Genomic DNA, 26,849 nt, shown 5'->3' with positions numbered 1-26,849 from the left:
TTATTTAATTTCTGAGAATATTATAAATCAATATAGAAATTATATAAAAATGAACTTCATAAGAAATAAAAAGTATTGCAAATGATTTTTTTTTTAGAGATGGGGGTGGATGGGTCTTGCTATATCACCAGGCTGTCCTTGAAGTCCTGGGCTCTGATATTCCTCCTGCCACAGCTTCCTGCTGAGTCATTGAGACTCCAGGAGTGTATCACCATACCAGGCTCTGATTTTTTTTGAACTATGAAGAAAGAGGTCACCAGGCTCTGATTTTTTTTGAATTAGGTCACCCTTACTCAAAATTAAAGAAACACAATAGTGACATATGATTTTTGTTTTGTTTTGTTTTGCCTCTCAGAATGGCAAAAATTAAAAAAAAATTAAAGGGATATTAAAAGAGAGACAAATTTTAACAGGTATGAGAAGGTAGGTTTTCTCTCACATCACGGGTGACCACTGAGAAGCTCAAATGGGAATTTCTATGAAGAGTAAAATCAATATACTAGTTGGCCTAACAATTCCATTATTAGGAATTTACTTGAGAGAAGAAATTAGTAAAAGTGAACTGTTAGAAAAGGGAATTGAGTAAACTTGGAAGACATTTTTCATTTAATATCTGTTTTTCTTATTTTTAATTAATTTAAAAGTGTAAAGCATGATAAAAGTTATAGTGCATTTTAAAATTATTAATAAGACTATTAGTAAAAATAAATACCAGTGATAAATTTATTCATTAAGGTGACTGGCCATTTATTAACATTAAGCACTATCACTAATAATTCATGTTAAAGAAAGAAAATAAATGATTTTAACAATAAAAGGTACCTACTCTCAAAATTTAAAAGTGAGCATAGGCGCTAGTTTTTTAAGTTATTTTCAAACGTGGGAAATATGGGATTGTTATATTATTATACTTAATCAAGAATCATACTTTAGTACAGATCTTTTAGATTGCTATATTCTTTGTACAAAAAATATTTATTTTAATCCTGATTGTTTTCCACGAAGATATTTTATTCTTTTATATTTTATGACATGCTATTATGCAAAATTACCCAATTTAACATGTATAATATACCATTCTTGTTAAAATTAATTTACTAAAAAAAAAAATCAATTTGTATTACTAAAACATCAGTTTCTACTTTTCCCTAGACACTGCGTGCTGCTGGCAAAACCTACATGATCTTCTTTGTTGTGGTGATTTTCCTGGGCTCCTTTTATCTAATAAACTTGATCCTGGCTGTGGTTGCCATGGCCTATGAAGAACAGAACCAAGCAAACATCGAAGAAGCAAAACAAAAAGAGTTAGAATTTCAACAGATGTTAGATCGCCTCAAAAAAGAGCAAGAAGAAGCTGAGGTATTGTTTTTTGGTGTAAAATTCTTCCTAAAAGAAGAAATGCAAATGGTAACAACAGAGGTCCTTGGTCTAAGTTCAGCCTTCCCAGATAAATTTTTCTTAATTAACTTTTATGTGAAAACTAAATCCTTATTTCTAGTGTGGTTGTAGGCACCAGTTCTGAACTGAGCTAGAATTGACATTTTCCCCATATTTCACTCCCTGATGCATGAAACATGTTTGAAGGATTGCCTCTAAGCCTTTTATCAGCAATGTTTCCATGCAAAGTCCCAAAATATAAAGGATGCATTTCCCCAGAATAACAATTATATGCAAGAGTTTAAGGAAAATTCTTTTAATGTTAATAATCCATGGGGGTAATGTTGTTAATGTTGCAGGAATTTTTATGATAAAGATAGAAATTTAAGAAAGTCCTTATAGCTGTGGTCACTTAGGGTAAAGTCACAGGGTCTTGAGGGTTCCTCTGTAGTGCTCTCTCCAAAGGTATACTTCAGTAGAGATGCCTGAGAAGGCGTGTACACTAAGAGAAATATAATTTCAAATGTACTGTAAGACTATTGAAACTTGTTTGATGATTTGTTCTTGTTAAAGCTCTTCAAGGAGTCTAACATTATTAGGAAAGTAACAATATGTGATGCAGAGAAACATTTATGTACAAATATACACAGCACAGCATTTTAATGATATTAAAATGAGGAACATTTAAATTTTAAAAAATTAGAAACACTGTTAAGGGAATTATGATATTTTTGTACCTTGAGAGCATTATTAAGCCCCAAATTAAATGTTTTAAGAATTATATTACCAGGAAAAAAGCTATAAAATAATAGTGGATTAAATAATAGGTTTCAATTACAATTTTAAAATTATATACATATAAAAGACTGAATGAAATATTAAGACCAACTATTTTTGAGAAGTAAGATTACTTTTCTACTTTTCATTTACATCTTTTTCCCAATTTTTTAAAAATAAGAACTGTTTGCTTTTTATTAACAACAAATTTTTTATAAAGAACGGATTCAGGTAATGGGTTATCCCAGGTACTTCCTAGGGAACCCCTAAGAGTCTCTTAAAAGAAAATGATCATCAACCTTACCATTTTTTTGAGATACTATTATTTTTAATAATTCATTTCAGTTTTCAGATAACTCAGTCTCATTCAACTGTAGAGTGCCTGATTCTATTGATAATATTTATTAGTTAACTACCTGATACACAAACATATTATCATGTTACATGGTTTATGTGAGTTTTATGTACCCTAATTGCATAATAAAATTTTAACTTAATATATTTAAATTTGCTGTGTTGTAAGCAAATTCATAACGTCATAGTTAAATTCCAAAGTACCCTAGAAATTTATTACAATGTGGAAGAAGCAGGTATATATGCCTTGTAATCTTTCTGGTCATAGTGTACAGGAACACGATCACATGCACAGTGCAATTAAGTAGATGGGATACAGGTGCCCTGTAATTTGTTTCCCCAGAATTTGGAAGCGATTCACACATGTGTAATGTCTGGGCTCAACAGGCAATTGCAGTGGCAGCAGCTGAATACACAAGTATTGGGCGAAGCAGAATCATGGGACTCTCAGAGAGTTCTTCTGAAACATCCAGACTGAGTTCAAAAAGTGCTAAAGAGAGAAGAAACAGAAGAAAGAAAAAGAACCAAAAGAAGCTTTCCAGTGGGGAGGAAAAAGGAGATGATGAGAAATTGTCCAAATCAGGATCAGAGGAGAGCATCAGAAGGAAAAGTGTCCACCTTGGTGTGGACGGGCATAGACGGGCACGTGAGAAGAGATTGTCCACCCCTAATCAGGTAGCACCCTACTGCCCAACTGTGTCATCAGAGCTAGTGGGGTGTGCTGGAGTGAGGGGCATCAGGAGAGGAAGCGAGTGGTTTCTGTGGGATATTTAAGCTAAAATCCTATCTGTCACTGGACATTTATTAAAGAAATCAGACATTTTCAGCTAACTTGTTCATTTTTTGATTGTTTAACTTCTTTAGCAGTAATCTAATTTTATTTCATTTTTTCTCTCTCTCTCTTTTTTGGTGGGTACTGCTAGGGATTGAATCTGGGGGTGCTCTACCACTGATCTACATCCCCAGCCCTTTTTATTTTGAGACAGTCTCACTAAGATTCCCAGTGTGGCCTTGAACTTGTGATCCTCCTGCCTCAGCTTCCCAACTCTAGGATTACAAGAGTGCACCACCATACCCAGCAATAATCAAATGTTATTAAACAAAACATTCCTGAGAATCATAGAAATGAAGAAACTACTTACACCATAGGTTAGCTTTTATAGTTCTATTTAGTCTGTATCTTAAATAACTTGTTCATTTAAAAGCTAATCATAAACTAGCTTCTCTTTTTTCACTTTTATCGTCTTGTGATATCACCAGAATATCAAGCACCCAGTTTGTAACTCTGTAGACACCTTCGACATCCTCTCCCCACAGCCTCCTCAGCTACCACTTCACAGTCTGTTAATCCTGCTTGTGTGATTTCTCTTTCCCTCTTTCATTTTTCTACTGAAACCACCATATCTCAGGCCCGCTTGCCTTCAATTCTGTACAAACCTCCAAGATGAACCATTGCTTCTATTCCTTCTATTCTCCCTGACCTTTCCCTCAATCCCCAAATCATTGTTCTAAAATGAAAATCTGGTTGTCCCTCTGCCCAGCTTTGAAGGAAGGAAGGAAGGAAGGAAGGAAGGAAGGAAGGAAGGGATGGACGGAGGGAGGGAGGGAAGATCAATCATCTCCTGTTGAATAACCACTGAATACAGCACAAGATTTGTGTCTTATCCATGCTGGAGCTAACTTGGGCTTTATCCTCCAACCTCCCTTTCCCCTCACCCTTAATCTACCAAGCTGGGCTCCCTCTTACCTGCAGGCTCAGTACTTGGGGTCTCTAGTACTTAGCACACCTGACTTATTCTAACTGAAGTCATTTTCTACTTTGTTTTCTCCTGTCATAGCATCATAGCACCACTGATTCTTCACCCCCTTGCTTCGGTGCCCCTCGTTCTTCACAAGTTCCTCTCCTCTCCACTTCTCCCATCTGCTCTTCAGTGTCTCATCTAGAATTACTATCTTCTTCATCTTTCCCTTCATTTAAAATTTCCAGCCTCTACCACTGAAGTCTGCAAGACTCTGCCAGATATATACGAAAATATGTCCTTACCTTCATACTCTAGGTGGTGAGATGCAACTTGAACCCATATAAGGTCAATAAAAAGAAATATGGTGAGAGTCATGTGGACTATTAGTTTTAAGGCAAAGGCCTTGTCGTACTCCTAGTTCACAGTGCCTGCCACTTTGTCCTTTTCATAGGAAGCACCAGTGTTCATTGATCTTGATACATCTGAAGAATTGCCATTCAGTGTTGGTTTGTGGAAATAGTTTATCTTGGACGTGATTCATATCAGTGTGCCCCCAGCCACTTTGGTAGCAAACAGCTTTTTTTTTTTTTCTTTTTTAAGTTCTAATATTGCATGACTTTCTAAATTCACTAATGATAAAAGTTCAGTAAGGTGAAGTTGCAAAGAAGCATGCAGCATGGACCTTGACATTAAGATCTTAGGGATGGATATATGAAAAACTAAATGACAGGTACCGATACAACATGTTTTAAGTGACATGTCTGTATAGCAAAATGAATGGTGCATAAAGAATGGAGAGGGCACTGTAAAACATAATTGTAGAGAGCTGTACAGACAATTTACCTGCTCTTTAAGGATGAACTATTCAAATTCCTTCATCCTTTATTGGGGAGAATTTATCTTCTTGCTGAATTACTTTGCTTTTAAATATACTTCTTTTAAACCAGCTCAGAGACATCTTTCCTTGGGCCAGTGGGTTCAGTGGTAGATTCATGAAGAACACTGCTGTATGTAGGCACTCCAGAGATACATATCATCTTTTATTTTTTTCTGCAGTCACCACTCAGCATTCGTGGCTCCTTGTTTTCTGGAAGGCGCAGCAGCAGAACAAGTCTTTTCAGTTTCAAGGGTCGAGGAAAAGATATAGGATCTGAGACTGAATTTGCTGACGATGAGCACAGCATTTTTGGAGACAACGAGAGCAGACGGGGCTCACTGTTCGTGCCCCACAGGCCCCAGGAGCGACGCAGCAGTAACATCAGCCAAGCCAGTAGGTCCCCCCCAGTGCTGCCGGTGAACGGGAAGATGCACAGTGCCGTGGACTGCAATGGTGTGGTTTCCCTGGTTGATGGACCCTCAGCCCTCATGCTCCCCAATGGACAGCTTCTGCCAGAGGTGATAATAGATAAGGCAACTTCTGACGACAGCGTAAGGACTTTTTCCATAGCTCAGGCATGGCTGGGCCTTATTTCTGCATCAATCAGTGTCTCTGCTGGAGGGGCCTTCTCTCTGGCCTGTGAATGGCTCTGCATTTTGCAATACTTTCTCCTTAGAAACACACCTTTAACTCATTAATTCAATCCTCATACCATGTGTTATAGGAATTTAATTCAAAAAATAATTTACATCCCATTTTTGGTAAAAGGTACTTATCTTTTGATGTTATAATTGAACATTATAAATCATCCCTTTAAAGAACAATTTATAAAAGTTATATGTAGCAGCACAGAAAATATGTTGAGAATGCTGATCTTTTTAGTTGATAATTAGTCCCATTTATGTAAAGAAATTTGGATTATTTCCCACCTACTACTATGTTTTTCAGGTCACTACTTAATACATACCATAGAGCAAGGGATCTTATTTGAGCTGTTAATGAGAATAATAACAGCAGCAAATGCATATTTAGGATTTCCAACAACTCTGTGAAGTGATATATTACTATCACTGCTTTCACATGGGAACGTTGAGACACAGGGAAGTCAAGCAGTTTGCCTGCCCTCATCCAGCCAACAACAGCTCTGAAGTCGAAACAGGCTCTCTGTGCTCTTCACCACCATGCTCCACTGACTCTCTGGGGCAATGGGCTTCTTGTCTTGCAGATAATTTAGAATGGCTATGCTTAATTCCTCTGCATAAATTAAACCATATTATTTTCATTCTTAAAATATGTTTGTCTGGAATACCAACAAAATACCCTAAATACCTACATTGATTCAAACAAAAACAAAAACATTACGAATAGTCAAAAACAATAATTCAAGAGTTTCAGAGTCACTGAATGGTGAGATGAAAGTATCTAATTAGGCTCGAAGGTGAGATCTTTCTGGTTCCTCTTCAGCTCATTCGCTATATTGTGCTGCATTACAAATGTCAGCAGTGGCTTTGACTAGTGCAGCAAGCTTCGAACATATGATGCATGTACATATATTCTTATTTGCAGATCATGCAGTATTTCATGTGAAAGTAAAGTTCCATCAAAGCCATGGCCGCACACATTTCAGTTTGACTGAGTGCATGTGCTCCCAGGTTATGTGCAACCTCTCTGCTTGCTTATACAACTTAAGCCTCTCTGTCAAGGTGTTCTTCCTTATCTGCTGAGCATGATAAATTTCTACAAAACTATGCTTTTGTTACATTTTGTTTTTCAATTTTGTGTGTAACCTGTAAAATGTTATTTCTATGAGATTTGGAGATTATTTCACATTTTTAAATGAAGTATCTCCATTTAAGAGTGTATTTTTACCACAGAGGAAAAATAATACCTCAAGAATCTTAAAGCTAAAAACACAAAACTAGATGAATTATAAATGCAATCAGGATAAATGTGTGGCATAATATAACAGTTAAGATGAAAGCACTGCATGACAAATAATATAATCTCTATAGTTGGGACATTTCAGTATTAAAAAGAATGTGTTTAATCAAACAAAATCCTGTTTGAGTTGGGTGAAATTTTTTCTACTTCTGGAATGTCAGTAATTTAGAGATTATAGTACAGAAAATGTCATTATGGAGAGAGCTCTGCAAAGTCACCTGAGGCTATGTGTGTATCTAACTTTCTGTATACATACACACATACACATATTTATTCCTGTATGTCTATGTTTTGATGCACATGCACACAGGATTATGGCTATACAACCATACAACTTTATAACTCTAGGACTATATGGTACAGATAAACATACATTTATGTTTGTGAACTATATTCCACATTACAAACAGATAGATGATGAACATAGAGTTGTATGGCTGTTCGTGTATATATGTGTGTGTGTGCGAGCATGTATGTGTGACTATGTGTATTATTGGCCTGTACCAAACTATAGTAGATTTTTCAGTTTGGTTTAGCTGCCATACTTTAAAAAATCAGACATTTTTCACCTAAAAACATGAACATATTTGGTGTGTCTGAGCTCATATTCCTGCATGGTGACATGTTTTAGAGATGAACTGGTCACCTCCTTCAGATGGAACTTATATTATCCATTTTATTATAGTTTCCATAAGACTTCAGGGTCCTGATTTTCAGGTTGAGTCATTCACCATCATATGCTAAGCTCAGTTCATTCATCTCCCTTTTGTCAGGGAGATGGTCATTACAATCTCATTCATTAATGCTCAAAAGAACAGTCACAGAAAGTTATCAGAGAATAGTGAGGTTCTGCTCTATCACACGCATGCCACGACCGCCTTTGCCTCACTGCTTTCCTGCAGGGTTCTCCCTTGGTAAAAATCTGAATAAATTGCATACTCAGGAGGATGAAGAGATGGCCATCATCCTATGGTAAAAGCAGCAAGTTTTGTTTTTGTTTTATACTTGAGTAATAATTCCTTCAACCCTTATAACAAGAACATGAAGCAAGTACTAGTAGGATCCTCATATGCCCATGATGAAACAGAGTTAAGTAAGTGACTCCTGTGATTGACAGCCAGAAAGCTGCAGAGCCATAATTTGAGTCAGCAATCTAGTCTCCACCTTTAATTATTCACTATAGCTACCTAAGCAAGATTTAATTTTATACCTATACTTTATTAGAATTCTATTCTTAAGACTCTAATTAATCATCTTTTTCTTAGGGTACAACTAATCAAATACACAAAAAAAGACGTTCCAGTTCATATTTCCTTTCAGAGGATATGCTAAATGATCCCCATCTAAGACAAAGAGCAATGAGTAGAGCAAGCATATTGACCAACACTGTAGAAGGTATGTGAAAATATGCTCTTTACAGTACAGATTCTCAAATAAAATTAATGTAAATCCTGGTCACCTTTAATTAGGCACAAGATGTTCTTAGGAAGAACTCAAAGAATATAAAATAGCTTTGAGCAACCATAAAGATAATCAAGGGAAACTGATGGAATTATTTTTGTACGCTTAAAGAATGATTGTATTGTGATTAAGAATGGGTATAGAGTGGAATGACCTTTCAAAGATCATTAATTAATGACAATTGATGCAGAAAGTTAAATTATCCCAGAACCGTGTTATTCTCTCTATATATAATCTTAGAAACTCCCTCTTGTCTCTGAATTTATCTCATCTAATAAGCAAAGAGAGTCAAAGGGTGACAATGTTAAAAATTGTGCTGGCTCCCACACTCTCCCATAACAATCTGCCCTAGGTTCCACCTGTTCATTGGCTTACACTTCACCCCCGACACTCCCTTTGTGGCCCCAAAGTTTTTAACTATCCTGTAAATTTATGGAGAGAAGTAAAGGAGCTGGTGGGGTGGAGTGTCTATTTTGTGGATCCCTCCACTTATTCCCACTCTTCTAGTTCTTGGATTGCAAAAGCAAAAGTTTTTTCTGAAGAGAATAGAATTGCCTTACTATTGCCATGGGATTAAAGACATAGGGAATACATATGTATATTGGTGGAATATACATCGAAACACAGCACTGTTATGCAACATCTAAGCCACAAGCCTTTTTTGAATATTGCATTGCTGATATTTATCTGGTTACGAATAAATAAATGACTGACTTCATGTTCTCTGTTGTTTTTTTCTCCCAGAACTTGAAGAGTCCAGACAGAAATGTCCACCTTGGTGGTACAGATTTGCGCACACATTTTTGATCTGGAATTGCTCTCCCTATTGGATAAAATTCAAAAAGTTTATCTATTTTATTGTAATGGATCCTTTTGTAGATCTTGCAATTACCATTTGCATAGTTTTAAACACATTATTTATGGCTATGGAGCACCACCCAATGACTGAAGAATTCAAAAATGTGCTCACTGTAGGAAATTTGGTGAGTCTCTTACACTATGCTGTGTATCCACGACTACTCTCTTTGGTTGTCTTCATTGTCATTTCTTTTTTTTTTAAGTCAGTGGATCTTCAGCTGAGTAATTATGCATACCTAAATATCATTTACCCTTATGAATAAATGTACAGAGTCAAGTTTCTGGTTATATTTATTATTTTTAAATAATTTTGCAATAGTGTTGAGTTCTATAAATAACACTACTATTTCCATTAAGAGAGCTAATATTGGTTTTTGCCTGCCATAATGTCTGTCAACATTGACATATTGATACCTTTTTATTTACATTGCATCTTCAATTTAAGTGCACACTCCACTTTTTTTTTTTTTTTTGACTGTAGATGAATTATTTTGACATAATAGTGGTGAAGTATCTGGGGACTTTGGAATTCCAAATACCTGGATTTGATCCTGATTCTGTGTCTTACTAATTATATGAACTCAAACAAATAGTTTGAACTTTGTCCAATAGTTGAAAATTTTAACTCTCTGAATTGGCCTTCTACTTTCCTTCTGGTTTCTACTTGTTCATGAAGGTCTAGATCATTCAAATCTGTACTTTCTCCCTGAGTTTACTGCATCATTGTGAACTCAAAAGACATTCACCCTGTCTCCTTTCTATTATCACAATCCCAACTTCAGTTGATCCCTGCTAATCTCTTGATGCTACTTTGTTTTACAGTTGCCTCAAGCATTTATTGACCTAGACATAGCCCTTTGAACCATCTTTGGTCAGATTCTTTGAGTCAAAGTGTACCTGAATGATTCATAAGCAAACTTTTCACTGTTACCACTTCAAGTGAGACCTTTGATACCAGGGTCAGGAATCAATCATGTTTTGCAATGCCCTTGTGTGTCAAAATTTGGGATGTCTAACTTTAGCTGCCACTGTGTCAGTTAATTATGTTTTTCTCTGCTACTTACAAATCTTTCCAGAGTGAGTCAACATGTTCTCTATTGCTCTAAGAGTAGTCAGACTAGAAAAAAAGCCTGGCTCAAAATGTCAGTGTCAATCCATGATTCTTTTTTATCTTCTTCCAAACAACTTGTGACCCTACATAAACTTTTTTGCAAAGAGTTACCGTGTTAATTGTGAAAGCTTTTACTTCTCTGGAATTTTAATTTGCTTTTCTAAAATGCTCTGTCATGGTAATAAAATTTGACAGCATAGATCTTTTTAACCCTTGACACTTGTATGAGAGCTATAGGAATAGGGACATCTTTTTTATAGAATTAAATGAGATGATAATACCCATTTGTAAAGGATGTAGCACACTGTCTGGAACTATCAGTGATAAGCAAATAGCCATTATCATCCTTGTCTGGATTCTATACCATCTAATAACAGAAAAAACATTTTATTTCTCACATAGGTCTTCACTGGAATTTTTGCAGCTGAAATGGTTTTAAAACTAATTGCCATGGATCCATATGAGTATTTCCAAGTAGGCTGGAATATTTTTGACAGTCTTATTGTGACTTTAAGTTTGGTAGAGCTTTTTCTATCAGATGTGGAAGGATTATCAGTTCTACGATCATTCAGACTGGTAAATATAAACTAACTCTGTAATGAAGGAATGTTTTTGTAGCTTCACTGTTATTATTTAAACCTTTCAGAGATTAAGTTCCAAGGCAATATTTGGTATACTAAAGTCCATTGATTAATAAGTATAGTTAAAGAGCTAAAAACATGTGAATGTTTGAATTTTAGGATCTCGATGACATGATTAATTCTAATTTGAAGCATATGCTACTATAATAGAAACATTTTTATTTACCCAGTAGGGAAATAATTTATTTCCCAATGGGAAGTTTGTGGTTTAAAGATTTCATTCACAACATGTTCATAAGTCTACAAATTTGGTAATTAAAGATCGAATCATTGTTCCAAAAATAATTGATATGAAAATTAAAAGAGACTTTTGAAAACATATTTTTTCCTAACATGCTAGACTTTATCCTACTGTCAGCTTGACGAAAATTATAAAACTATTATAAAATAAAATTAAGGTTAAAATATCAATTATAAAAAAGTAATACCTAGAAACACAAAGAAACTTCTACCTCATTTCTGAACTAAAATTGCACACTTCTTAATATGAGTTGTAGTTATATTCTGGCAAATATAACAAAAGAACAGAAAGATTAAAAAGAGATGAAAATGAAAAATAGGAATAACTGATTTTAATCAGATAATAATTACAATCTTATAGGACTAAAGATCACCTTAAGCTTAGGACAAAAATCAACATTGGAAACCTTGAAATTTTTATGATGATATTAAAATTTATATTTGCTTTTAGCTCCGTGTCTTCAAGCTGGCAAAATCCTGGCCCACACTGAATATGTTAATAAAGATCATTGGCAATTCCGTGGGGGCGCTGGGAAACCTCACCTTGGTGTTGGCCATCATCGTCTTCATTTTTGCCGTGGTTGGCATGCAGCTCTTTGGTAAGAGCTACAAAGAATGTGTCTGCAAGATCAATGAAGACTGCACGCTCCCACGCTGGCACATGAATGACTTCTTCCACTCCTTCCTGATCGTGTTCCGCGTGCTGTGTGGAGAGTGGATAGAGACCATGTGGGATTGTATGGAGGTCGCTGGTCAAGCCATGTGCCTTATTGTTTACATGATGGTCATGGTAATTGGAAACCTAGTGGTATGTTCAAGATGTTCACATATTTAATATTCTCTCTTAAAATTATTTTATGATGATATTATTGTTACTTTTATCATTTAAAAATTAACTGGATCTAAAATTATTAATTATAATAAATATATTAATTATAATAAATATTAATGATTTTAATACAAGTGAGAACAGAAAACAAAATATTGGTTCAATTTCCCTGGACAAGTATCATCCCTTTTTTATATTTTTCAAAATCAACCCCTGTTCATTGTATGCAAAGTTTGTACTTTATTCTTTCACTTTGATAATGGTGTCATATGAATTAAATCTGTAGTTTCAGGTCTCTTAAAAGATATGAAGCCTCTTCAGATAAAAATATACACTAGTAAATAATGCATAATTATGTTAACAATAACAAAAATGAAGTTATAATGAACCAAAGCAAATGAAAATACTGGTTTCACCACCTTATAGTCACAAAGTCTAGCATCTGTAGCAAAGTTCAGCAAACTGTGACTTACAGGCCAAATCCATTCCAATGCTTTTTTTATGACCCTGTGAGCTAAGAAGAATTTTTACAGTTTTAACTGATTAAATAATGAAAAGGAAAATAATTTATGACACAGGTACATTATATAAAATTTAATTTCAGTGTCCATAAATAAAGTTTTTTGAAACACAGATATGCTCATTCATTTACATTATACCAATGACTGCTTTTATACTATAATGGTTGAGTTGAGTGACTCTCATAGAGACCTTATGTCCTATAAACCCCAAATATTTATTATTTTGTCCCTTTACAGAAAGGGTTTGCCAGCCAATGGTCTATAGCATCTGCTTTACAGAGTAGTCTTCCTATCTTTCCAGTTACTATTTTCTTTGCTTATATCTGTTTTCCATCTCTTTCATTTTTATACTGGTTGGTAAAAATCTTCAGGTTTATAAGCAGGAGAAAATTGAGGTAAGATGATACTCCATGAGCCACTAACCTCAATTTTTAAATCCACCATTGACTTTTCTCAATGGTCCTCTTGGCATCAAATCACCCATTAGTTGTCACAGGAGATAAGGTACATTAACAGCTATGTGGCAGGTACCTTCACTATCCACTGGATTGAAGAAACCATTGCTGAATAATTTTTGTCTTTGCAATTCTAATGAAAAAAAAGTGGTTTAGAAGTCAGAATAGAAAACTATATTCTTCAGATCACTGTGCCATAAATATAAAGTGAATTATGAAATGTATACTCTAGACCTTTACTGCACACATGTACATGTAAATACACACACACTACCATTCTGTAATTCTTGATCATCCTGAAGTTGTAGTGGTAAATAATTTATCTAGTTTTATATAGGCTTACAAATCTTTTAATATGGAATGAAATACACATTTTCTTTGGCTCTTCAGAGCATGTTTTGTAATTTCATCTAGCAAGATTTGTGTACTTTTTCTTAGAAAATTTTGATATAAAATAGTGAATAACGAAAGACATAAGTGGTGAAAACATGCCATGCTAAAGCTTGTGATCACGAGTAATTTAAACATTTATTATATATTCAAGTATACAAAAAATGCAGGGATTCCTTGGACTCTCATCAAATTATTTATTCAATATTTTTAGTGCCTCCTCTGTGAAGAATGTTCTATTTGGTTATTGTTAGGTATTATTTATATTTAGAGTTTATCAGAATATAAAGAAATGGTACACAAAAAATATCAGACAAAGAAGAGGTGAAAAGTCAAGCAATGAGGTTAGAAAATGATACTTTTGACATTTTGAAAAGAAAAAATGTTCTAGTTTGGGACTCAGTTTTGAAGAGGGCCTTTGAAGAATACATAACATATTATTTGAGCATGATTACTGGAATGAGGATAATGTTTTTCTTTAAAAGGCCATACAGATTTATAGTGAAAAAAAAATGAATAAATTAGTGATTGCTTAATCCATGCAGAATTAGTGATGACTGATTCATATGGTCACTCATTAGTTATTGATTCATGATAATAAACAAAAACAGAATTATAATATATAAAGTTGACAAGCAACCCTTGAATAATCGAGGAACTACCAATAATATAGAATTAGAATCTGAGAAGAAATTTACAAGTTGCATTACTTATATGTCTCTCCATATTAGAGCCATATCCTAAACTAATCTAACTTTTAATTGTTTTCTCTTTTTTTTTTTTTCTTTTTATTGGTTCTTTTTAGTTATACATGCATTAGGATTCATTTTGACAAAATTATAAAAGCATCGAATATAATTTGTTCTAATTCAGTCCCTGGTACTTTCCCTCTCCCTTCCCTCCTTCCTCTCCCTTTCCTTTCCCTATAATCTACTTATATTTCTGCTATTTACTTACATTTTTTTTAAAATTAGTGTCTTGTGGATGTGCATGATGGTGAGATTCACTGTGGTATATTCATATATATACATAGGAAAGTTAGGTCAGATTCATTCCTCTGTTCTTTACTTGTCCATCCCTCCTTCTTCCCCTTAAATCCCCTTCATTTACTCTAGCATTTTTCTTCTGTTTTTTCTTTCTTTTTTTTTTTTTTATCCCTGCAACCCTTATGTTGGATTAGCTTCCATATCTCAGAGAAAACGTTTGACCTTTGGCCTTTTTTGACTGACTTATTTCACTTAGCATGATAGTTTCTAGTTTTATCCATTCACCGGCAAATGGATCAGTTTACTACTAATTTATTGAAATGGTAAAAACCTTTAGTTTAGAGGCTACGGTAGAGCACTGCTTGCTAGCATCCTAATAATAAATAATAATAATAACAACACACTAACAAACATACACACAAAAAAATACCCATAAATTTTAAATTGTATAGGGAAGTTTAGAAAAACAGATTTTAGTCAGCTCAAATCTGTGTCAGGAAACTGATACATTAATAAATTGATGCATTAATAAAAATAAGACCTTGAATCAATATTTTTATGACTTTAATTTTTTTGCCCAATACAGTAATAGACATGATACAAATTGGAACTTATTTTTTACATTGTTGATATCCATTAGATTGTGATTAAATTTGTACCATTAGAATTTTTGAAGGAAGGAAAATGATTATATTATCTTCTTTCAATGAAGTGACACAACAAAAGCCTTTTACTGAAGGGAAGTGTACTAACACTTGCATAGTTCAAGTACAATAATACTGTAAAATGGACCTTTGGGTTCTCGTCAATATTCCTATTAAAACACAAACACATACAACCATATATTTCATAGTGACACATGAAAAAGGCCAGGATTAAAAGAAATTATTTTAGAATTCCTTAGTTATCATTGAAATTGATTTCTATGATTTCTAGGTCCCCACCCCCAGAGCTTTCTTTGACAATTTCAACCTGCTCTCTTATATTTACATATCTGACAAATTGTGTAAGGTGTGACTAAAATCAAGGTTAAGTCCTTTCTCTCAGGTGTGATTTTGATTTTTTAAAATAAGAGATGGATGATTTTAGCTATGAAGAGACTTACATCAAATGGTTCTTCAATTACCTTTTTGTTTCTTATATAAAACAACGTTTAAGTATAATTTATGTGTTTTCTATCCTCTGTAAAAATTCTTTTCCTTCTTTACTAACCTTATTGGGTTCACCTGAATCTTACTTCAGGGAGGAAAAACAGAAGTGTATTTGCTCATCAATAGGACTTTGTTTCAAGAATAGACATTGTAGTGACTTATTTGGAACCTCTTCCAGGGCCAAAATGATAGGCAATGAAGCCAACCAGTCAGTATCATTATCTCATAAGAATCAGATTCAATGCGTGGGTCCTCTTCTGTAATTTAAAAGTCACTTTAAGTTGCAAGTCTACACAATAATTAGGCAAAATGCTTTATTACAGGAACTCTGTTTAAGTACTGTGGGTTTCTTTTGTTGAAATAAATGACGCTAATCTTATGGGATCAGTGAAGACAGATCTTGGTCTGAATGACCTGAGTACAATAATAAACCAATTTTCTTGTTTTGTTTGTCATTGGAAATAAATAGCAATTATAGATGAGTATTAGGAGATTTCTTTTAGGTTTACTTATTGCAATTTGACAAAGGGACTAATGCTACAGAAATGTACTTAGAAACAACCTATCTTAATGCTGAGGGATGATTTTCTGCTCCCTGCTGTATTTCTTCATGGGTATGGCTTGCACTGTGCTCTCCAGAATTCTCAGGAGTTGGTATATGGAGACAGTGCTGAGGACTCTGTCCTCTCCCCACTGCTCTCACACATTCTGGTCTGGCATGAGAAGGTGCAGGAATCTCTATTGCTGATTTGTTTTGTAGCCTGTATTTCAGAAAAGTATGCTTATTTTTAATTCCCTGTCTCCCTTCTCTGCCTCCCATTCTTTTCCTGATACAGGTTCTGAACCTATTTCTGGCTTTATTATTGAGTTCATTTAGTTCTGACAATCTTACAGCAATTGAAGAAGACACTGATGCTAACAACCTCCAGATTGCTGTGGCCAGAATTAAAAAGGGAATAAATTACGTGAAACAGACCTTGCGTGAACTCATTTTAAAAGCATTTTCCAAAAAACCAAAGTTGTCCAGGGAGATAAGACGAGCCGAAGATCTAAATGGCAAAAAAGAAAACTATATCTCAAACCGTACACTTGCTGAAATGAATAAAGATCACCTCTTCCACAAGGGAAAAGATAAAACCAGTGGTTTTGGAAGCAGCATGGACAAAAACTTGATGGAAGGAAGTGATTGTCAGTCATTTATTCATAACCCCAGCCTCACAGTGACAGTGCCAATTGCACCGGGGGAATCTGATTTGGAAAATATGAATACTGAGGAACTTAGCAGTGATTCGGAGAGTGACTACAGCAAAGAGGTAAGATTGCTTCACATATGTTCTTCCATATTATCAACTGGGATGAAACGAATAAAATTTCAGATGTCTGTTGTCTTCAATTCTTTCCAACATCACATATGCTGATGGAGACTCTGTGTGTGAGTTTACACAACAGCATCCTGATGGTTCAACTGGTAAAGTTTTCTTACTGATTCTTAGTGATCAATTTAATCTTACTTTGCTGTATTCGAAAGCACCAGGTATCTCTGGTCTTCTTATCCTTCATGCCATGTTACCATTGGTAAAGTCACATCAGTGTCCTTCCACAGTCATTTGAATGCACCTCTCCTCTCCGTCATCATCTTCTCACTCATTACCTGCCCAGCCACTGCAAGCAGAGTCTCCACTGGTCTCTCTGCCGTTGCTTTCCATCTACTCTAATTCACTTGTAGGTTAATTTCACTCAGAGTGAATCCTAATCACATCACCCCATGATGTATGTCTGGTTTCCAAAGTCTCCTGAGTATGCATTGTATGTAAAGCCATCACCCTAGAACCTCGCCAGCTTTAACCAGCTTTAACCAGCTTTGTCTCGTCATGCTCACCTGTAGACCCATCTCCTGGACCAGTCTTCCTTCCAGATCATAAATTTTTTCTACTTGTGTGACATGCTTGTGATTTCCTTCTGCAGTCAAAATCTTCTATTCATCTTTCAAGGCATAGTCTTGAAATTCTTCATCTATAAAACTTAGTACCTAAACTATAATTTACATTAGTATATAAAGTCTTTAGAAAAATACCCAAAATGTTCCAGGGTGTTGCATCTAATCTCTGCCCAAATGAATGGAATCTTTTCTCATTTTGAATCTGACACAATCTTATACCCTTTCCTGGAATGATTATTTAGTATTGCATTTTAATGTTTTTCAGAAATTATGGTATTCATTGAATAGTACTTTAAACTCATTGAGAACAAGAACATCTTTAAAAACTTTCTTTTGTGTCCTTCTTCCCTCTCTTAACCTATATATTCTAATTGAGTCAAGGTAGATGTTGAACTACAATTTACTACTATGTAATACAATAATAAGTGAATATCATCAAATTATTTTTATGTCATTGCTTAAAAATGCTTCAAGATTCACTTGCTTGAAAATAATTTTTCTTTCTTTAGGTCAGGTTAAAAATTAGTTGACATATATTTACCAAACATCTTCTATCTATTTAACCCCAGACTTGCCCTCTCTGAGTTTATAGTGGATATATAAAAAAGGTTATATGGAATAATCATGAACTTTTTACTAATAATGAAATATATATGTCATGTGTATTGTAAATGCTCAATATTTACATATTGAGTGAGTAAGTGATTAAGTAAACCTTTCTATTTAGCCAAGGAAATTCTTTCCAAGATGATAAAGTAAGAAATAAAATATTTATATTTTTAAATCCTTTATATGGAAGAAATAAATGCTTCCAAAAGTTATTTATTTTGACTTAAAGGTAGAAAATCATATTCTGTACACTTTTACAGTAGCAGGTATCTTAGGCTCATATGGAAAGGGAAATTAACTCAGTTACCCATTTTTATGAAGAAAGATTAACGTTGAAAAACCCCAGTTACATGTCAGACAGTTACTCTCTGAACAAGCTAGGGGTTGGGGAAAGTAAACCAAAGTGATTTCATTTGCTAAGTATTTTGGTAACTGAAATCAACTATTACTGTTACTGATTAAGTAACTATGCCCCCTCTCCCTTGAAACATTCCTAAAAAGTATCTTGAAGTGTGCCACCTTGAGGACATTGAAGCCCACTTGGCAACATACTGGAATAGAGCAAGGAGGAAGGTTATAGGAAATAACGGCTCAGAAATATTAAGCTGTGTTCAATTGGGAGATCCCTGTGTCTAGGGTCTTCCTTTCCAACTATTTTAGATTAAAATGTTTCTAGAACAACTTTTCCTGTATTTTTTTTTTGTTTTGCTCTTGAGATTTTCTTTAGCTAAAGTATTTGTAACCATTCCATGTGAAACTTTCATATTCTAATTCCCACAGTCTTCTGCTCCCGTTTGAATTTCCAACTTCTCAAACTGCTTATTTCCTCCTGCATAACTTTCTTTTCTCCATTTCTTAGATGTCTTTGAAATCATGATTGTCACATTCCTGGTGGGACTTGAGGAGCCAAAGAAGCAAATCTAGATTACCTGATACCATGTTAACTCTAAATTCTCTACATTCAGGTCACCTGAGTCCAAACCATTTCCTTGGGGTTAAGAATACAGGTTCTGAAGAAAGAGTGTTTGCCTAAGATCCTGGCTTTGATTCTTACTAACTCCATAATCTGGAGTAATTTATTAAGACAATAAACAACACACACACACACACACACACAGAAATGCCTTTCCTTAACACACACAATAAAAATGCAGTGAAGATCACAAGACTCAATTAAATAGACAATATCTATCAAAAAGTAAGTGTTCAACGAACAATTATTCTAAGTATGGAATTAGGTAATCACACACACACACACACACACACACACACAGAGTCAATAGCTATTTGCTAAAGAATAAATTTAAAAGAGTAACCTGATGTAGAGGAGTGGTTCACAAATTAGTGTGTGAAAGACATTTGGGGAGCTTGTTACAAAGGCACATTCTAGACCGTAGTTTCTGGAGTCGGCCTAAGTCTGGATGCAACCTCTGAATCCTTATCAAGAGTGTTCCCAGTGACCACTGTGATGGATAGAGTTGTCATAGGAAGGGAACCTACTTTCTTCCCTGGCTTGGATTCAGGTTCCTGATATATCATTTTCCTCATTATGTATTTTACCATTTGACTCTTTAAGGACCTGTATTTGAACAAAGGGAAAGAACATCAATGAACTTTGACACCTATCCTTCTTTCCCCCTAAAATCCCTTCTCTTTATGACCTAATACCCCATTTCCCAGTTGTATGTTTGGAGACATTTCAGTTCACTTCTAACATCAACCCTCAATGAGGTAGGTTTCTATGTCAGGAACATATAGTTAAATGTACACTCCCAAATCAAATCAGAATATTTGATAATAAAACATCTTACCAAGAAGTGAGTTCAAGTGAAGGGTTCATTTAAACAATTCTTAGAAAACAAGTGGTGGCAGAACATCCAATTTATCGGAATAGTCTCTTTGAATCAAGAAAGGCATATGGTCATCTCGAGTATACCCAGGAGGATAAGTCTCCTGTCACTGCTTCTCAGAGTGTCAGCACTGAATTGACAGCTCCTCTCAGTCAGCATCCTCCTGAGGTGCAGTGCTACCCTCAAGGCACAGAGCAAACATTAACACACTACATAGATCTTACCACCAGCAATGGAATGCTTCCTCATTATGGACCTCAAGTTAAGCATGAAATGTTCCCATTCTTTCAATAAATATTTATTGAAACTGATGCTCCAGGCACTGTGCTGATTTACAAAGAGAAAATATCCTGCTCTCACTCAGCTGCAATACTAATCTTTTTTAATTTACAAATTAAAATATAAGAGCCAAGGGACTGGATATGAGGTCATGAGCTGTTTGAAGAATATATTAGTTTCTTAGTGCTTAGGAAACAAACTTGATGACTTGAAACAGCAGAAGTGTTTGTCTGACAATTTTGGAGTCTCAAAGTCTGAAATCAAGGTTTCACCAGGACCACACTCTCTCTCAAGACTCCAGGAAAGAATCCTCTCCTGCTTTGTTCAAGCTTTCTGGCTTCTTGTGGTTTCCAACAATCCTTTCAGCTTATAACTGCATCACCCCAATCTCTGTCACTCTCTGGATGTACGATTTCCCCTCAGTGTCTCTGTCTTCTCTTTTTATAAAGACACCAATTATATTGGATTAGGACCCACACTAATGACTTCACCTTAACTTGATTTTATACACAAAGTCCCTATTTCCAAATAAGGTCATATCCAAAGGTAACAGAGTTAGAATTTCAATGTATCTTTTGAGGGGATATAATCCATCAGAGTATTCTGATTTGGAAGACTAAATGGGTATTGATACTCTTAAAATATGCAGAAAGAAAAGGCTAGGGAAGTTATAGCATTTAGTTATAGTATTTAGTTTTGGGACACTTAGCATTGAGATACTTGCAGGACAGTCAAGTGAAACTGAATTGTAGGTATTTAAAAATGTGTTCTAAAGAAAGAAGTCGGAGTTGAAGACAGGTTGGAATTTTGTATGTTAATTTACATTAATCATGGGATTATTTTGAGAGAGAAATTTGTATGTAGGAGATTTAATGAGTAGTGCTCTCAGGAAAAATACCTAATATCTCTCGAAACTGAGGGCCACCCGATGATTGGGCAGAGGGGGATGTTGAAATGCTATAATTGCAACAGAGGCCTTGGTCGATCCTACAGCATCCCTACTACTAGAATGATGCTTTGGAGTAGTCCCAAATTAAGGGATGAGGGTCAGGCCTTTGTACCCCACACCAACCAGTCACAGGAAGCAAGCTTTCCCTCTTCCCTTCCAGGAGAGGGAATGTAGCCTTGGATAAGGCAGTTCCTCTGTGCCATGACATTTTCCAAAGAGGGACTCAACTCCAGGAGCCAACCCTTCTGGAAGCTGAAACAATTAATGGCTCACCTTAGAGTGGAATCTGAGTTGCTCCCCACAGTATCTACTACACAGCAAGGACCATAGGAAGTAAGAGGACACTTGATCACCTGCAGCAATGCCAGAAAAGCAAGCGCTCACACACACATGCAAAGGGAATATACATTAGCCTCTTTGACTCACATTATAATATTTTCCTCATAATAATCCTAGAGAGTCAATGTAATTAATCTGAATTTATAGATGACTGAGACTAAATGAATGAGAAAGATCCTCATGTATCTGGAGTTTTTAAAAATTTGAAGTCCTAGCTTTAACCCTATCCTGCATGCCACAGAAGACAGAAAAGTGAGTAGGAATATAATTATTTTCTGTTATACCTCTGTAATGGTGCAATTTAGAATCAAATATTCTCTTACAATGGTATTGTGCATTTGCTGATTCAATGTTATTCTAATATTGCACTCTTAATTGCACTTCTAATCTTACTTAATGTGGATTCATTAGGTTATAGTTTCTCTCCGAAATCATTCTCAATTTTCATATTTTGGGCATTTAAATTGTTTCCCTCAAATTACCTTATTGTATTCTTTGTCAAACTGATTTTAAGACTTTTTATCTCAAGACAAAATAACGCTTCCCTTTCCATTCATTAATATTACCAATATATTTTATATAGTATAGTATTGATTGTGTATATAGATGTGTGTGCATGTGTGTGTACATATATTTGTATAAAATATAAGAATGCATTTTAATAAGATGTCTCTATTTTTTCATGCAAATGATTGATAAATATGACAGACTCTTTGGACCAAATCCAGATCCTTATGGTCATTCCTAATACATTCATCTCTGGTGAAAGCCCTGTTGCAGTAGCTATTAGGTTCTTAATGATTCTAAGACTTATTCTACTCTCCCTGGTTTGTTGATGAGACCAATATGTGATTCAGAAGCATCATTGGAAAGGAAGCAATGAAATAACATAAAAAAAAAAAATCACTGAAATCCAAGTCATTGACTTTAAAGCTTCTCCTTTATCTACATGACCTATTGCCTTATTACAGAAAAACAATAAACAAATTGGCATTGTGTCTTTTATACAAAACCTCATTGTGTTCTTTGACTCCTCATGTTTTTTTCAGGGAGTTTTGTTTATTAAAATTGGTTATTATATCATTTTTCACAATTAAACTTTATAGGCTGTAGAGTATACCCACTCACTGTTGCACTAAAGTACACCTTTTCAGACTCCAATTATTGGAATAAATATATTTTACTTGAAGGTACATGAGCAATCCCCACATATGCAATGTTTTTTCTGGCATTACTTACATATCCCATATAAATTCTTTGCAGTTACACATAATGAAAACCTAAATACATTGGCATAACTAGACAGAACATTCTACCTTCATATTTAAAGTTCAGAGTCAGCAGTCCACAAGGCTTCCATGTTTAGGCTGTTTTTCACTCTGCCAGTCTTCACATGTGACTTTCTTCTATTTAATCCCCATTTGCCTAGATGACTGATAAAATGTAACCATATTTATATTCAATTTCCAAGCAGGAAAGAGAAGGGAATAAAAAGAGGCAGAAGAAGTGTTTGTCACGCTTACCTGAATAAAGCGAAAGCTTTCCCAGAGATCCTTAGCTGACTATAGATTGTGTCTATTGGCAAAAGTAGTGAGAAATGGTCTCCCCTACAAACAAGGTGGCCTGGCAGAAGCTGGACATTTATCTAGATATATTGCCACCTTGAACAAAATGTGTACTCTTAGTAAGACACACTGGAAAAGATATTAACAGGGTTTGATATGCTTCTCCCATATTCTTACTCCTCATGGTTATTATTCCTTTTTTGAGAAATATGAAAATGAAATATTATTTATGAAAGGGTCAAAAAATTGAAGGAAAGTAATTTTATTTTCTATAAGATGTAGATATTGGATATAACTTGGGAAAACATGTAGTCCATGATATCATACTGGACATAACTTTCCTATGTTCATGTATGAACACATAACCAGTGAAGCTCCACATCTTGTACAACCACAAGAATGGGATCCTAATTAGAATAAGTTATACTCCATGTATGCATAATATGTCAAAATACACTCTATTGTCATGTATATCTAAAAAGAATGAATAAAAAATCAAAAATAAAATAATATAAAATAAAATCATATAAAATTATGTAGAAAGAAAAATTAACTTATTTATTAAATTAGAAAAATACACAAAATAAGAAATAATGAGTTTAACAATAAAGAAACTGCAATGTTCATCTTTATCTAAACAAACTAGAAATTTCATACGGTTTGTTGTAAATATAGTCAAAGAAAAATGTAAAACATGAACTTTATTTTATGAGTATAGCCTTTATTAATTAACTATATTAATTCTAGGACACTTAGTATTAGTTCACTCATTATTGTATTAGTGTATAGCAGAGAATGTATTGAAAATTTCTATGACTATGTGTCCAGCATTATGATAGGTGTAGTGTTTTTCTCTCTCCTAAGTTATACTCATGAAATATTTTGGGCCCTTTATAAATATTCGTTTCCCAAAAAGCCACACTAAAACTTCATATACTTCAAAGGAAAATAGAAAGTAATCATTAACATGAAGAAGTTTACAATTTAATCATTTGCACCTAAAATAATTGTGCAAACAATTATATCATGAAGCAAAGCAAAGCACATTCCAAACATACAGAATAACAAGCCAGTTCATTGAGGATGCCCTGAACGTGGGACTATATTGGGCTGGATGGAACACATGAGAAAGAGGGGCCTCTGAGCCAGCCTCTGGAGTATGGGCAGATGTGCACAGAAGGAAATCTCAGGCAGAAGAGCAAACATCCATATTGTTCACTTAATTCACTTTCATTTTTCCATCCACTCATTCATCTATTCAGTATTCAACTTGGAAAACCATCATCTTTGGAAAGACTTAAATGTGCTTTCTTGTTAAGAAATTCATATATTCTATTGATCTGACAAAAAGTTGTTAAAGACTTGTAGTAATCAAGGTTAAATATTTTATATCATTTTATATCTATTTACTGTAATGGTAGTTTTTCTTCCTTTGTCATTAGGCTTATCTATCTTTTGATTTTTTTTTTAACCAAAGTCTTTTCCTAAAAGAGGAAGTTTTATTCTACAAAACGGTAGTTTAGGTTTTTACTTGTTACTGAACTTCAGAAAATATAGTCTTTTCCAAAAATGGATTCGACTCAGCAATATCTAGGTCTGTCTTACAATTGTGTTTTGGGAGGAAGCTGGCCTTTGATCCTGTCTTTTATGCATAGATTCTTTTAACAAAGAATCACTCTCCTACATAATGATTTTAAACCACTTTTTTCCCTGCAGATTGATTCCAAATGCTCGAAAAAATCTTTCCATCTTTAAGGGACTTGTTCATTTGCCAAAAAACAAGGAAATACTGATATTATATATTTAAATCAATGTTTCTTATTGTTATAATTTTATAAATTTTAAACATCACTTTCCTGTAATGCTGGTTAGAATGTCAAAGTTAATAAAATGTGATAATAAAAGGTAAATCAAGAAATCCCAATTTTAGAATATGTGTTTCCCAATTACACAGTTTACTCTTACTCCACCCGACACTGTGTATTACCTGTTTTTTATATGTTGATTGTATTGAAAAGCAAACAGAATGTAAAAGATTGCATCAGTACATTATAGTATTTAAATTCATCTCCTAAATAACATAATTATATAACTGGTTGATTAAGTCTATGTTGAATGTTATTTAACCTTACCACTATGCTTCCAATATATTACCTAACATAGGGTATTTTCAAACAGACAAATAATTTCTATCCACAGGTACATGATGTTAAGCATCTTAAAGCACAGTTGACTGAACTCTGTCTCATACAGCCTTTCTAAACTGCAGTACCTACCCTTCTCACTTCTAACAGGGGTAAAATCAAACTGGATCATTCAAGGATGCAGCTCTGTGCTTTAACCAGGCAGAGACATGTGTGACCACTTTTACACAGGTTACCTAAAAACATCATACATATTTGATACTTTTTTTCAGTGTCTTGCATGCTTTTCAGCTATAAAATCTTTTTTGCCTGATCCATTGCAAGAAAGTAGAAACATAAACGATTGTTCCATAGATGAATTGACATTACAGCATGTCGCGGGGGCAATTCCATCATTCTTTGTGATTCTCTTGATGACTTTTCTAACATATCTTTCATATCCTAGGTGATTTCAAATGCATGATCTGTAGACTATACTGGATGGATTATAAAAGTAAGAACAGAATGTAACAGAAACCATCATAACAACATATAGTTGAAAAATCTCAATCAACTTTAAATTCAGTAGGTTAGAACTTCACTAAAAATAAATTTTATGGGAGAAATTTTTCAGCTATCTACATAAAATCAGAGCAGAAAAGGATCATTGCAACTGTACTCTGTATTTACATAAAAGGAAATTGAGACTCATTTGATTCAGCTGCTTTCTGAATACATATCTATGAAGTTGGGGACAGAGCTGTATTACCCAGCTTCTAGTCTAAACTTTGAGTACAATTTTAAATGATTTTAAACACAGTAATCACTGGGACTTCGCTTTTTCTAACCAATTCAACAATTTACATTTGATTTTATTTGCTCATATATAAGTTGCATCAATTAAAAGATAATAGGCTCCATCTACACATGAGTTTAAAATGTTTGATTGCAGAACCAATATTGCTCACTGATGAGAATAAGTTTCTGCTTATATATGTACCTGGAGTATCCCCTAGCAGCTAGGTCTAAATACAACAGATTGTGAAGTGAGCACTAAATCTTTCAATGAGATGGAAAGCATTTTTGCTAAAATTAGGAGCACTAATATGGGTTGCCTTATCTAATATTTCTAAAAAGTATTAAAGAAGGATATATTACACAGATAAACAATAATACTTTGTTTTAGTAAACTTTATTGAACTCTAATTTTTTCTAATGGGAGAAATATATGTTAATAAGAATCTTGCATTTTTTTTTATAATCCACTTCATATTCTGAATTCCTCTGTCATTGTTGAAATGTTTGTATTTTGTGTTATTTGTTGTGAAGTGATGACAGCAAAACTTTATCCTGAAATTGATACAGTTTAGTAATAGTAATGATAACAATTTATAATGGAAAAAAGTTATTTTAGTGTTTAGTGTACTTGAAGTTATGTTACAGGCGATCTTAAGTTTTAAAAAAAGGTACTAATTTCTCTATTTC

The 26,849-nt window shown here is 34.3% G+C and overlaps 1 protein-coding gene and 1 long non-coding RNA gene across 4 annotated transcripts in view; one reads left to right on the top strand and one right to left on the bottom strand.

The window, feature by feature from the left end:
* The window catches only part of LOC124979774 (uncharacterized), a 144,632-nt gene that overhangs the window by 27,788 nt on the left and 89,995 nt on the right, over positions 1-26,849 (bottom strand). Inside the window, exons 3-4 of one of the 2 annotated variants that reach the window (XR_007107688.1) lie at positions 13,153-13,317; positions 11,923-12,082 (exon numbers count right to left, since the gene is read on the bottom strand). This is a non-coding gene — a long non-coding RNA (uncharacterized LOC124979774). The remainder of the gene's footprint in view (positions 1-11,922; positions 12,083-13,152; positions 13,318-26,849) is intronic. The other variant, XR_007107689.1, reaches the window with a different exon arrangement.
* Scn9a (sodium voltage-gated channel alpha subunit 9) overlaps positions 1-26,849 on the top strand; it is a 169,694-nt gene that overhangs the window by 101,953 nt on the left and 40,892 nt on the right. For both annotated transcript variants that reach the window (XM_047544470.1, XM_047544469.1), the window contains 8 exons: positions 1,153-1,359; positions 2,896-3,183; positions 5,307-5,678; positions 8,334-8,463; positions 9,274-9,512; positions 10,901-11,074; positions 11,831-12,187; positions 16,548-17,024. In XM_047544470.1, the coding sequence (XP_047400426.1) occupies positions 1,153-1,359; positions 2,896-3,183; positions 5,307-5,678; positions 8,334-8,463; positions 9,274-9,512; positions 10,901-11,074; positions 11,831-12,187; positions 16,548-17,024 (2,244 nt within the window). The remainder of the gene's footprint in view (positions 1-1,152; positions 1,360-2,895; positions 3,184-5,306; positions 5,679-8,333; positions 8,464-9,273; positions 9,513-10,900; positions 11,075-11,830; positions 12,188-16,547; positions 17,025-26,849) is intronic.

The sequence above is a fragment of the Sciurus carolinensis genome, chromosome 3, assembly GCF_902686445.1.
Source record: "Sciurus carolinensis chromosome 3, mSciCar1.2, whole genome shotgun sequence".
Classification (NCBI taxonomy): Eukaryota; Metazoa; Chordata; class Mammalia; order Rodentia; family Sciuridae; genus Sciurus; species Sciurus carolinensis.
The sequence above is the reverse complement of the archived record's forward strand: the minus strand, read 5'-3'. Positions and strand labels throughout refer to the sequence as shown.